This window comes from Mobula birostris, chromosome 5 (genome assembly GCF_030028105.1).
Source record: "Mobula birostris isolate sMobBir1 chromosome 5, sMobBir1.hap1, whole genome shotgun sequence".
NCBI classification, from domain to species: Eukaryota; Metazoa; Chordata; class Chondrichthyes; order Myliobatiformes; family Myliobatidae; genus Mobula; species Mobula birostris.
In genome coordinates this window covers 1,050,486-1,065,034 of record NC_092374.1, presented here as the reverse complement: position 1 = coordinate 1,065,034, position 14,549 = coordinate 1,050,486, and the positions used below count along the sequence as shown (strand labels likewise).

The 14,549-nt window shown below is 41.6% G+C and overlaps 1 protein-coding gene across 5 annotated transcripts in view; it reads right to left on the bottom strand.

Moving 5' to 3' along the window:
* Positions 1 to 454: 454 nt before the first annotated feature.
* The window catches only part of LOC140197487 (excitatory amino acid transporter 1-like), an 80,649-nt gene continuing 66,554 nt past the window's right edge, over positions 455 to 14,549 (bottom strand). For 3 of the 5 annotated variants that reach the window (XM_072257454.1, XM_072257455.1, XM_072257456.1), the window contains exons 7-8: positions 5,745 to 5,879; positions 455 to 2,995 (exon numbers count right to left, since the gene is read on the bottom strand). In XM_072257454.1, the coding sequence (XP_072113555.1) occupies positions 2,806 to 2,995; positions 5,745 to 5,879 (325 nt within the window). In that variant the 3' untranslated portion in view covers positions 455 to 2,805. Of the gene's footprint in view, positions 3,025 to 5,744; positions 5,880 to 14,549 lie in introns of all 5 variants that reach the window. The other 2 variants (XM_072257458.1, XM_072257457.1) reach the window with 2 other exon arrangements.

Below are 14,549 nucleotides of genomic sequence, written 5' to 3'. Positions count from 1 at the left end.
TCTGCCATCATATTTGACCTACCAAAATGAACCACTTCACACTTACCTGGGTTGAACTCCATCTGCCATTTCTCAGCCCAGTTTTGCATCCTATCAACGTCCCACTGTAACCTCTGACAGCCGTCCACACTATCCATCACACCCCCAACCTTTGTGTCATCAACAAATTTACTAACCCAACCCTCCACTTCCTCATCCAGGCCACTTATAAAAATCATGAAGAGCAGGGGTCCCAGAACAGATCCCTGAGGCACACCACTGGTCACCAACCTCCATGCAGAATAAGACCCGTCTACAATCACCCTTTACCTTCTGTGGGCAAGCCAGTTCTGGATCTACAAAACAAGGTCATGTTCTCAGTATTATTTAGTTACTTTAAAAAATATTTGCACGATTTGTCCTCTTTTGCCAGTCTTTGCTATGGATGATTTTTCATAAATTCTGTTGTATTTCTTTATTTTCCTGTAAATGCATGCAAGACAATGAATCTCAGGTAGTATATGGTGACATACAGTATACGTACTTTGATAATAAATTTACTTTGAACTTTGAAACGTAACCAAATTGGACTAGCCCATTGGTTGTTAAGGTCAAGTTCGCTGAAGAGCCTACTCCTGGGCTGTAGGACTTTGTGACTCTGTCTATCTTCATTCCAACATGATATTTAGACTTTCAGCCCATCCCATATTTGCCATTTCCCGAACCCACGTGTAGTTTTGTACACTGGTGTCATGTCCCTGGTTTGGCTGAGGTGACCATTATTTTTTGACAATGCCCCATGATACACACATGAAACCCACCAACTTTCCCTGGACCTCAGCCCCTGTCAGCTGTTGCATCCAAGTATAATGTGATGCTCAACTATAGAAGTGAACAATGGCAGCAGAAACATGAGCTGGTGATAATCTTTTATTTCAGTCTACTGAATTGAGCAAGCACTAACAGAGAGGGACATTGATGGATGATCTACAAAAGTGGGAAGGCTGGGACAGAATGTTCAAGACCAGGACTAACCACAGAATTGCTGATGTCAGGAAAGGCTAGCTCAATGTCTTCCCACAGAGACAAATGAGAGGAGGAAGGGAAATGGTGGGGCCTATCTCTAATTATCCTTCCCACCAGCAGATGATGGGGCTGAAGATATCGAGCAGATTATACTGCGAGCAGTAGAGGTGGGTACAATTACAACAGTCAAAAGCACGAGTAGAAAGGTTTAGAGGCTTACAAGCCAAAGGCAGAAAATCTGGGACAAGCTCAGGAAGGCTTCTGGGTTGGCATGGACCTGTTGGAGGAAAGGGCTTTTTTCTGTTCTGGCTAACTCTACTGAGAAGGAATTGGAGGGGCAAAGGAAAGATCAGTGGGGGAATGGAGCCAGAGTGAGCAGGACTTCGAAACAGGCGGGAGAGTAGTAGTCTGGAGGAGGAGGAGAGTAGAGGGAGCTGTAGGAAGGGAGTATGTAAGGGGAGATGAGTGGAAGGGAGCAGGAGGAGAGGAAGTGAATTGGAGAGAGGACAGAGAGGTATTGCTGGAGGAAGGAATTGGGGAGGAGGTGATAACAGAATTGGAGGGAGGTTAGGGAGTATCCAGTGGTGCGGAAGTTAACACAGTGAGCGCAGATGATTAGGCTGGTTGCCTGTGACTAGTTGGGAAATCACAGAGATAGGGCTGGGACCACAATTGTTTATAAAGTTGTTGTGGAGAAGGAAAGAAATTTATGGCCATGAAATTTGTGGAAGATACAAAAGTGGAGAGAAGCACAGTTGTGAGGTGGATGGTGGTAAGTCAGAGAGTGGGCAGGGAGCTGGCAAACAAGAGTGTATTGGGAGAAATGTGAAGGTGTTTATTATGGAAGGAAGAACAAAAGATCCATTTATTGTTTAAGTATGAAAACCTGCAGAATACTGAACACAAAGAGATTGAGGGTTCTTGTTCATGAAACACAGAAAGTTGGACAGGTGGCTGCCCACAGGGAGGAAATTGGAAGGTTGGCCCTTCAAAGGAGAGAAATCTCACTGCTCTGGTAGTGATCAATGACAATGGGTACACACAATACAAGCACACACAGGCCATACACACAAAAACTGTACGCAGGCACAGACTACACTCACACAAGCTCAGACTGCACACATGAACAATTTGCTTTCTCACACATATGTGTTGGTACTGACTGAACACCTGCTTTGATGAGTAACTGACTTGAATATTGTGTGAGGGTAGAGGCTGAAGATAATGTACAGGCAAATTATAGTGCTTGGACCACAGCTGGAAAATGTGTACCATGCTACAGGAAAAAGGAGCTTTAAAGAGGAGATTCACCTCCTGGGGTATTCCTGGGATGGAGCATTTGAGTTATTAGGAGAGACTAGAGAGGCTGGGTCCATTTTCCTACATGCAGAGGAGACTCATATGGGAAGATAAAACAAACTACAAGGGCATTGGGGCAGAAAGATGGAAACACTTCCCTATAGTCACAGTATCTCGAACTAAAGAAGGGAGGTTTATGGGAGGAGGTTTAGAGAGCATTTGATGAAGAATTAAATCTGGAATGCATCGCCTGAGGGGATGGTGGAAGCAGAGACCTGTTGAAGAAGCATCTGTATGGAGGACAGAGAAGAGTACGGACCAAGTGCTGGTAAATGAGATCAGAACAGATGGACAGCATCAACAGGGTGGAGCATAGGGCCTGTTTCTCTGCTGAATGACTATGATTCTGTGAAATGGCAAAGATGGATGTTAGGCACATAGTATCAGCTGGCACAGGAGTGAAGTGCATACTGATAGATCAGCCTAGCCAGCAAGAAACCTCTACATGGTGGTCTCGCTGCCAATGGCCCTCTCATTCTCATGATCTGGACCCATCAGTTGGTAAGGTTTCTTCATCTCTTGCTCCTCCGCCTCAGCATCCATGTCCTGCAGTTCACGGCGAGACAGGTGCTCCACGATACCAGCTCCCAGTGAGTCTCCCAGGACGTTGGTTGTGGTTCTCAGTCGATCCCTAGAGAACAGACCATCAGACCCCGGTCACTGTGGGACAGACCGTCAGACCCTGGTTACTGCTACCACGAGACAGACTGTTAGACCCCGGTCACCGCGGGACAGTCCGTCAGACCCCGGACAGACGGGGACAGTCCGTCACACCCTGGTCACTGTCACCGCGGACAGTCCGTCAGACCCCGGTCGCCGCAGGACAGACTGTCTGACTCTTTTCATTGAACGATAGTCTTACAAACTTGATTGAGCTCTTTGGAGAAGTGACAAAGGTTACTGATAAGAGTACGGCAGTGAATATTTTCTATATGGATTTTAGTAAGGCATTTACAAGGTTCCTCATGATAGGCTGATCCAGAAGGTTAACAACCATGGGATCCATGGAGAATTGGTAGTTTAGATTCAAGACTGCTCACCCACAGAAAATAAAGGGTCGTGGTGAAGGGGTGTTTTTCTGACTGGAGGCCTGTGACCTGGGGAGTTCCACAGGGATTGATTGGTATTGGAATTTCTGTTGTTTGTGTTATGATGTGGGCAAAAAATAAATAAGTTTGCAGATGGTGAAGTTGTGAATAGAGAGTATGGTTGTCAAAGGGGGATATTGATCAATTGGAAGTGTGGGCAGGGAAGTGGCAGATGGAAACTAAGAACACAGAACATAGAAATCTACAACACATTATTGGCCTTTTGGCCCACAATGTTGTGCCAACCATGTAACCTTCTCTAGAAACTGCCTAGAATTACCCTAGCACATAGCTCTCTATTTTTCAAAGCTCAATGTATATATGTAAGAGTCTTTTAAAAGGCCCTATTGTATCCACCTCCACCACTGGCAGTGCATCCCGCACACCCACTACTCTCAGTGTGAAAAACTTATACCCCTGACATCCCCTCTGTACCTAGTTCCAAGCACTTCAAACTATGCCCCCTTGTGTTAGCCATTTTAGCCCTGGGGAAAGCCTCTGGCTATCCACACGATCAATGCCTCTCATCATCTTATACACCTCTATCAGGTCACCTCTCATACTCCGTCACTCCAAGGAGAAAAGTCCAAGTACACTCAACCTATTCTCATAAGGCATTCTCCCCAATTCAGGCAACATCCTTGTAAATCTCCTCTACACTCTTTCTATAGTATTAATCGAGATAAATGTGAGGTGTTGCATTTTGGGAGATCAACTGCAAGAGGAAATCCTTAGGATCCTTAAGGACATTGATCCACAGAGCGATCTTGCATAGCTCCCTGAAAAAGGCAACTTTTATCTAGAAAGAGTGTATAGAAGGCTAATGGCATACTTGTCTCCTTCAGTCATTACATTGAGTATGACTCGTTGCAATTGTATATAATTTTGGTGAAGCCTCATTTGGAGTATTGTGTGCACCTGCTTGCTGCGTAACAGGAAGGATGCAAGGCCATTGGAGAGCATGCAGTGAGGTTTCATGAGGACGTTGTCTGGATTAGCGTGTATGAGCTATAAGGAGAGGTTGAACAAAATTGGGTAATTTTTCCTGGAGGTTGAGGGGAGACTTGATGGAAGTTTATAAAATTATGAGGGGCACAGATTTGGTAGAGTTTAAATTGGCATCATGTTCAGCAGAACCACAGTGGGCTCAGGAGCCTGGCCTTTTGCTGTTGTGTTTTCTGTTCTGTGTTCCATACTGGTCACTGCACTTCAACTTTTGCAAGTAATTACCATAGTAGTAGTTGAAGTGAAAGGGAGAAAAGAAGAGAAAGAGCCAGCGGGAGGGCAAGTGAAGGAGGCTACTAGGACTTTTATTAACAGTACACAAGAGGTTGCTGGTGGTGCCAGCAATTATTGGCCATTTCTCATTCTGGAGGTGAATGGGCACCAGCAGCCAGACAGATTTCTTCAACTGAAGGACACAGGTGACCGGAGATTCACTATCCATAACAGTCGAACCGAGAACAGGGCAGACCATTGAGCTCGTCAGCCTGTTCCAACATACATCGTGGCTGATACACCTTGGTGCCACATTTCTGCAATTACTAGACATTTTCCCTTAATCTATACCCTTGTATAGAACAAACTCGGGGACTGGACCTCCACAGCCCACGCAGCTGCAGAACTCCAAAGATTTACTCATAGCAAGGATATAATGTTGAGGCTTTAGAACGCACTAGTGAGGCCTCACTTGGAGTATTGAGAGCAGGTTTGGGTACTTTATCTGAGAAAGAATGTGCTGACATTGGAGAGAGCTCAAAGGAGGTTCATGAAAATGATTCCAGGATTAAAAGACTTATCATATAAGGAGCATTGGATGACTCTGGGCCTGTACTCACCACAATTCAGAAGAACGAGGGAGGATCTCATTGAAACCTATCGAATGTTGTAAGGACTCAACAGAGTGGATGTGGAGAGGATGTTCCCTATGGTGAGTCTAAGACCAGAGGAAACATAGACGGATGCCCATTTAGAACAGAGAAGAGGAGGAATTTCTTTAGCCAGAGAGTGGCGAATCTGTGGAATTCATTGCCACAGGTGGCTGTGGAGCCCAAATCATTGGATATGTTTAAAGCAGAAGTTGATAGATTCTTGATTAGTCAGGGCACGAGGGGATACGGGGAGAAGGCAGGAGACTGGGGCTGAGAGGAAAGTTAATCAGTTGTAATGAAATGGCAGAGCAGACTCGATGGGCCAAATGGCCTAATTCTGCATAGTATTCCTTATGGTTTTAGTGAAGCAATTTATTGTTATGGCCTACTGCTGGCTGGCATTATGTGAAGTCAGACTTACAGGAACCAATCTACTGCAATGATAAGACTGATGTCGTCTGTAGGAAGTCCCACCGATGTCAGCACAATCACCATGGTAACCAGGCCTGCCTGGGGGATTCCAGCAGCTCCAATACTTGCAGCTGTGGCAGTGATGCTGGTTGAAGAGAAAAGCAACAGTTTAAGCAATGGAGAAGAGTGAACCACTTCAAAGGCCAGCTGGTGAACACCACCCCCAGCGCAAACAATGTACCAACCGCAGGCTTAGTGCCCTTGCGGTTGTCACCACCTGGGACAGACCCAAGAACCGAGGCAGAAGAGGGCCATCTGGTGTCTTAACCTGCTCCACCATGTAGCAGAATCACTCATCCCCCAATGTAAGGGCTTCTACAGTGACATAAAAAGGACCAGAGCAACTAAATGTTTATGGCAGTTTGACATCAGAAAGGAGGTAGCACTCAGTCTTTTCATGAGCATCAAGGTGGAGAAGTCACAAGGGGCTAAAGAGATATATCTCAAGGTTTCGAAACAGGCAAGAGAGGAGACTGCTGGGGCCTTTATAAGATCTTTGTACCCTCACTGACCAAAGATGAGGTCCCAGAAGACCTCAGTAGCTAATGTTCCTTTGTTCAAGTAGGCTGAGCTTTGGTATTACCCACATCTTGAGCCACTTTTGGGTAAAAGAATGGGGCGAGTGACTGAGGTGACAGAGGGAGAGCACTTTGGGACAAGTGATCACAGATCAATTAGTTTTAAAACAGGTTTAGAAAGAAACAGAACTGACCAAGTTCTAAATTAGGGCAAGGCTGGTTTTGAAAGTGTTAGGCAGGAGCTTGCAAAGGTTGACAGGGCAAGGCCTTATTGAAGTAGATTGATTGGGGCAAAGGGATGCCTGACATGTGGAGGCTTTTAAAGGAGAGATAATGAGAGCAAAAGGTCTGAATGTTCCTGCCAGAGTGAAGGACAAAGCTGGTAGAGGTAGGGAACCCTGGGTGACAAGGGATATTGAGGCCCTAACCAGTTAAAAAAGAGCATGGGTCAGGCACAGGCAGCTGCATAAATAGAGGAGATGCAGGAGGGTACTCAAGAGGGAAATCAGGAGGTCAAAAAGGGGCAAGAGGTGGCTATGTGTGGTAAACCATATATATGTTGTAACTGGGTTAACTGTCTGGACACGCCCTTCTGCTGACTGTCCCTGTGGCTCCTCCCATAGAGCCCTGAATAAAGGTGATTCACCTTGCCCCTCCCCCTCAGTCCGGGGACAGACACTCACCGTGGAGGTCGTATTGTACTGCAAATAAAAGCCTTTCAGTATTTACCCTACTTCAGTCTTTTGGAGTTATTGAAGGTGCTTCACTATGGCAGAAAAGATTAGAGAATCCAAAAAGATTTTTAAATATATTAAGGGAAAAAAGTAACTAGAGGGAAGGTCAAAGCAGACATCTTTATGTGGTACTGCACAAGACGAGCAAGGTCCTTAATGAATACTTCTGTTTCTACCGGCCTCACTGTGGAGGAATTAGAAAAAGTCAACAGGCTTTGGGGATAATCCACATTAGAGAAGAGGAAGTGCTGGATGTTTTAAAAAGTAAGAAGTCAGAGCCCTGTTGGCAGCTGATGGAGTAACATCGTTTTAGATTGCACCTACCCTATTTACTTTATTGTCTCCTACCAGTTTTTTTTTTGGAAACCTTATTATAATACTTTAATACTGCTCTACTATGGCTGGGAAAAGAACAAAAGTTTCTGCAAAAGAAAGAGAAACAGAAGATGAATCCCCAGTCACTTTGGATTCAATCAGTGACTTCCTTAAACGGCAAAAATACGAATTTTCCAAGGAATTTCAATGACTTAATGGCAAATTGGATACAAACCAACGAACTTTAACTGAGTATGAGAACCAAATTCAGGAAAATACTGCGAAGCTGGTGACACTTGAAGAGGATCTTGAAGACACATCTAAACTCTGCGAAGAGTTATCCTTATCCAATGAAAAAATGATGAAAAGGATTATTAGCCTAGGAAATAGAAACAGGAGAAATAACTTGCGAATTCTGGGTCTTGAAGAATCAATTGAAGGTGCTGACTACGAAGTTCTTTGCAAACTTTCTGAAACAGTTATTCCCTGTTCTATTCACTTCTGAGCCGAAGCTCGATCGAACATATCGCTCACTGACTTCGAAGCCATTGTCATCAGCAGCGAGACCCAGGTCGGTCATTCTAAGTTTTCATAAATTCCATATTAAGGACCTTTTAACTCGCCATACCCACGACAAGGAATGATTGATTTCCATAGTTACAAGGTCAGATTTGTAGAAGATTATTTGCCTGAAGTTATGACTAATCATATGAAATATAAAGAAGTTATGTCAGAATTTTATAATAAAGGACTTAAAACATCCCTTCCGTTTCCCGCCCGTCTGAGTATTGTTTTGAAGAACGGATTGCGATAAAGAATAAAGTCGGTTGAAGACACAAAGGAGTTACTGAAGGATGAAGTCTAAAACTGTTATATTTCTTATTTGATCAATTTTTTCCTCTGTTAATATGAATTTGAAATAAGGTCTCAATAAGCTTACGTTTTGGCTGTTCATATATTGTCTTTTGCTTTTTTTTGATACTTTTTTATTACATCCCTTTTTGAGACTTTATTTTAATACAGCTCTCTTCGAATTTGTTTAAACTGATCCTTTTATATTTTTAAATACGGAGTTATTTTTCTTTTTATATTGTGTCTTGGTAGGGACATAATGACCTTGTAGGATTGAAATTTCTCTCAACAGGAATTTTTGGGGAGGGAACTTAGTTGTTAGCTCACTGACTGTCTAGTGGTCAGCTTTCTTGCTTTGGGTGGGGGAGGGACTGGGGCCTATTTCTCTCTGGGAGCTGTGTTGGGTTGATTATATGATTGACTGTTTGATTACCTTACCTTACAGATTGCTTTCTAGTTTTAATAACTTATGACCAGATCTTTTAATTACATGATGATTTGTATTTAAAATGGCTCATAGAAACATAGAAACATAGAAAATAGGTGCAGGAGTAGGCCATTCGGCCCTTTGAGCCTGCACCACCATTTATTATGATCATGGCTGATCATCCAACTCAGAACCCCGCCCCATAAACTATAAATATAAACTTATTTAGTTTGAATGTGGAAGGGCTGAATCACCCCATTAAACGGAACAAAGTGTTTGCTTATATTAAAAAATTAAAAGCACCCATTATTTTCTTACAAGAAATACACATATGCAGCTGTGATAACTTACGTTTTTTTTACTCAGTGGAAGGATATGCAATTCCATTCTTCGTTTAATGCAAAATCACATGATGTTTCGATTTTTGTAGATAATACTGTTTCCTTTGTTCAGCATAAAGTTGTTTCGGATCCTAATGATCGATTTGTTATGGAATCAGGGAGTTTAGACAGTAAATTGATTGTTTTTGCTAATGTATATGCCCCCAACATAGATGGTATTGGAGGTAAGGTATTGATGTGGATAGAGAATTGGTTAGCAGACAGGAATCAAAGAGTGGGAATAAACGGGACCTTTTCAGAATGGCAGGCAGTGACTAAGTGGGGTACCGCAAGGCTCAGTGCTGGGACCCCAGTTGTTTACAATATATATTAATGACTTGGATGAGGGAATTAAATGCAGCATCTCCAAGTTTGCGGATGACACGAAGCTGGGCGGCAGTGTTAGCTGTGAGGAGGATGCTAAGACGATGCAGGGTGACTTGGATAGGTTGGGTGAGTGGGCAAATTCATGGCAGATGCAATTTAATGTGGATAAATGTGAAGTTATCCACTTTGGTGGCAAAAATAGGAAAACAGATTATTATCTGAATGGTGGCCGATTAGGAAAAGGGGAGGTGCAACGAGACCTGGGTGTCATTATACACCAGTCATTGAAAGTGGGCATGCAGGTACAGCAGGCGGTGAAAAAGGCGAATGGTATGCTGGCATTTATAGCGAGAGGATTTGAGTACAGGAGCAGGGAGGTACTACTGCAGTTGTACAAGGCCTTGGTGAGACCACACCTGGAGTATTGTGTGCAGTTTTGGTCCCCTAATCTGAGGAAAGACATCCTTGCCATAGAGGGAGTACAAAGAAGGTTCACCAGATTGATTCCTGGGATGGCAGGACTTTCATATGAAGAAAGACTGGATGAACTAGGCTTGTACTCGTTGGAATTTAGAAGATTGAGGGGGGATCTGATTGAAACGTATAAAATCCTAAAGGGATTGGACAGGCTAGATGCAGGGGGATTGTTCCCGATGTTGGGGAAGTCCAGAACGAGGGGTCACAGTTTGAGGATAAGGGGGAAGCCTTTTAGGACTGAGATTAGGAAAAACTTCTTCACACAGAGAGTGGTGAATCTGTGGAATTCTCTGCCACAGGAAACAGTTGAGGCCAGTTCATTGGCTATATTTAAGAGGGAGTTAGATATGGCCCTTGTGGCTACGGGGATCAGGGGGTATGGAGGGAAGGCTGGTGCAGGGTTCTGAGTTGAATGATCAGCCATGATCATAATAAATGGCGGTGCAGGCTCGAAGGGCCAAATGGCCTACTCCTGCACCTATTTTCTATGTTTCTATGTTTCTATGATCCAGGAATTTTTGAACGTCTATTTTCATTTTTGCCAGAGCTGTGTACTTACTCTCTTGTGATGGGAGGAGATTTTAACTCCCACAACACGCTGGAGGAACTCAGCAGGTCGGGCAGCATCCGTGGAAAAGATCAGTCGACGTTTTGGGCCGAAACCCTTCGTCAGGAGATTTTAACTGCTGGTTTAGATCCAGTATTAGATCGCCCATCTGTCAAACCAGCCACACTTAATCAATCAGCTTTGTTTATCCAGTCCTTTCTAACTAAATGTGGAATAGTTGATGCTTGGCGTTTTCTACATCCAATGGACAGGGAGTATTCTTTTTTCTCTCATGTTCATCATTCTTATACCAGGATTGATTTTTCTTTATTGACAGTCAGAGGATTCCATTGGTTCGATCGATCGATCAAATATAAAGAGATTGCTATTTCTGACCACTCTGCTGTACTTCTATCTTTAAGTCTCCCTGGTTCTATTCCTATGAGTAGGTTTCGGCGATTTAATTTAACTCTGTTATCCGATAAGGACTTTTTAAAAATTTATGGACAATCAGATTACTCTTTTTTTATGAAGAAAATACGTTGGAAGAGACGTCTAGTCTTATTATATGGGATACTTTTAAAGGATACATCGGGGGTCAAATTATTTCTTTTATTGCAAACATCATTTAAAAAGTTAACAAAGAGAGAAATGAACTCGCTAATCAGTTAAAACAACTGGATCATAAATATGCTTCGGTACCCGATCCTGAAACATATAAGAGACGTATTGAAACTAAAACTAAATATGACCTTCTTTTAACATATCCAATTGAAAGCCAACTTTTAAAATATAGAAGTTAATTTTATATTCACGGAGATAAAACTGGTAAACTACTGGCTAATCAATTGAAACCATTTATAGCCAAGCGGCAAATTAAAGAAATACGTAAAATTAATGGGGACATGACAACTGACCATTTTGAAATTAATGACACTTTCAGGGAATTTTATTCAAAATTGTATAGTTCTGACTCTGTTAAGGATAATATTGCAATGAATAATTTTTTAGATCAATTAACTATTCCTAATCTTTCGTTAGATGATCGTAGGCAATTGGATCAACCCATTTTCCAGGAGGAAATGGCTCAGGCTATTTGAGAATTACATTCTGTGATATCCCCAGCACCCGATGGATTCTCTGAAGAGTTTTATAAGGCTTTTTCCTCCTTGCTTATACCACACTTATGTTCTACCCTTACTGATTCCTTTAAGGTAGGAAGATTACCGCAGTCTTTTTACGAAGCTTCCATTTCGCTTATTCTCAAAAAGAGTAAGAATCCTACTGAACGTACTTCGTATAGACCTATCTCTTTACTTAATTTTGATACTAAAATTTTATCTAATGTGTTGGCTCGCAGACTTGAAAATATTATATTTTCTATAGTTTCGGATGATCAGACAGGATTTATTAAAAATTGATATTCCCATTTTAATATACAGCATTTGTTAAATGTTATGTACTCTCCATCTAAGGAAATATTGGAATGTGTGATATCTTTGGATGCAGAGAAGGCCTTTGACAGAGTTGAATGGAATTATCTATTCACATCCTTAGAAAAATTTAATTTTGGACCTAAATTTATTCATTGGATTAAATTACTTTATTTATCTCCCTCCGCTCGGGTTCTTACTAATTTTCAGAATTCTAAACCCTTTAAACTCCAACGTGGAACTAGACAAGGTTGTCCTTTGAGCCCTCTGCTTTTTGATTTGGTATTAGAACCCTTAGCAATTGCTTTTCGAGAGTCTAAGGAGATTACTGATATTTTAAAGAGAGGTACTATCCATAAAGTGTCGCTCTATGCTGATGACTTATTGCTTTTTACATCCAATGTTACAACCTCTTTACCATTTGTGTTCTGTTTACTGACTAATTTTAGTCAGTTCTCAGGATATAAATTAAATTTACATAAGAGTGAACTGTTTCCTTTAAGCAATTTAATACCAACTGATATTAACCTTCTTTTTAAAATTTGAAGAAAACAAAATTACTAAGAATTATAAAGATTTATTTAAGGAAAATTTTTTAACTTTGATGACTAATGTTAAAAACACTTTCTAATTGGTCGCCTCTCTCTTTATCACTGATTGGCCAAATTAATTCTATTAAAATGAATATCTTACCTAAATTTATATACATTTTTCAAGCTGTGCCTGTTTTTATTCCTAAATTTTTTTTGACTCTTTGGGTTCAATTCTTTCTTCCTATATATGGAAGAATAAAAAACCTCATATAAATAAAGCTGTGGTTTTCAAAAAAAGCAAACAAAACGTTGGCTTTGCCTTACCCAATTTTAGGTTATATTATTGGGCAGTTAATATACGAAATATTACGTTCTGGATATATTACATTAACCATGAGAATTGCCCTATATGGGTTTCTTTGGAAGTTAACTCTGTTATGAAATTTTCCATTATTTCTTTACTTGGACCCTCACTTCCTTTATCTTTAAATTAACTGACAATGTGGTAGTCAAACATACTTTGAGGATTTGGTTACAGTTCATAACCATATAACCATAAAACAATTACAGCACGGAAACAGGCCACCTCGGCCCTTCTAGTCTGTGCCAAACGCTTACTCTCACCTAGTCCCACCGACCTGCACTCAGCCCATAACCCTCCATTCCCTTCCTGTCCATATATCTAACCAATTTTTCTTTAAATGACAATATCGAACCTGCCTCTACCACTTCTACTAGAAGCTCGTTCCACACAGCCACCACTCTCTGAGTAAAGAAGTTCCCCCTTGTGTTACCCCTAAACTTTTGCCCCCTAACTCTCAACTCATGGCCTCTTGTTTGAATCTCCCCTACTCTCAATGGAAAAAGCCTATCCACGTCAACTCTATCTATCCCCCTCATAATTTTAAATACCTCTATCAAGTCCCCCCTCAACCTTCTACGCTCCAAAGAATAAAGACCTAACTTGTTCAGCCTTTCTCTGTAACTCAGGTGCTGAAACCCAGGTAACATTCTAGTAAATCTTCTCTGTACTCTCTCTATTTTGTTGATATCTTTCCTATAATTCGGTGACCAGAACTGTACACAATACTCCAAATTTGGCCTCACCAATGCCTTGTACAATTTTAACATTACATCCCAACTCCTATACTCAATGCTCTGATTTATAAAGGCCAGCATACCAAAAGCTTTCTTCACCACCCTATATACATGAGATTCCACCTTCAGGGAACTATGCACCATTATTCCTAGATCCCTCTGTTCTACTGCATTCTTCAATGCCCTACCATTTACCAATTTTGATTAGTCCTACCAAAATGTAGCACCTCACACTTATCAGCATTAAACTCCATCTGCCATCTTTCAGCCCACTCTTCTAATTGGCCTAAATCCCTCTGCAAGCTTTGAAAACCTCCTTCATTATCCACAACGCCACCTATCTTAGTATCATCTGCATCCAATTTACCACCCCATCATCCAGATCATTAATGTATATGACAAACAACATTGGACCCAGTACAGATCCCTGAGGCACATCACTAGTCACCAGCCTCCAACCTGACAAACAGTTATCCACCACTACTCTCTGGCATCTCCCATCCAGCCACTGTTGATCCATTTTACTACTTCAATATTAATACCTAACGATTGAATCTTCCTAACTAACTTTCCGTGTGGAACCTTGTCAAAAGCCTTACTGAAGTCCATATAGACGCCATCCACTGCTTTACCCTCGACAACTTTCCTAGTAATCTCTTCAAAAAATTCAATAAGATTTGTCAAACATGACCTTCCACGCACAAATCCATGTTGACTGTTTCTAATCAGACCCTGTCTACCCAGATAATTATATATACCACCTCTAAGAATACTTTCCATTAATTTATCCACCACTGACGTCAAACTTACAGGCCAATAATTGCTAGATTTACTCTTAGAACCCTTTTTAAACAATGGAACAACATGAGCAATACACCAATCCTCCGGCACCATCCCCGTTTCTAATGACATTTGAAATATTTCTGTCAGAGCCCCTGCTATTTCTGCACTAACTTCCCTCAAGGTCCTAGGGAATATCCTGTCAGGACCCAGAGATTTATCCACTTCTATATTCCTTAAAAGCGTCAGTACTTCCTCTTCTTAAATCATCATAGTTTCCATAACTTCCCTACTTGTTTCCCTTACCTTACACAATTCAATATCCTTCTGCTTA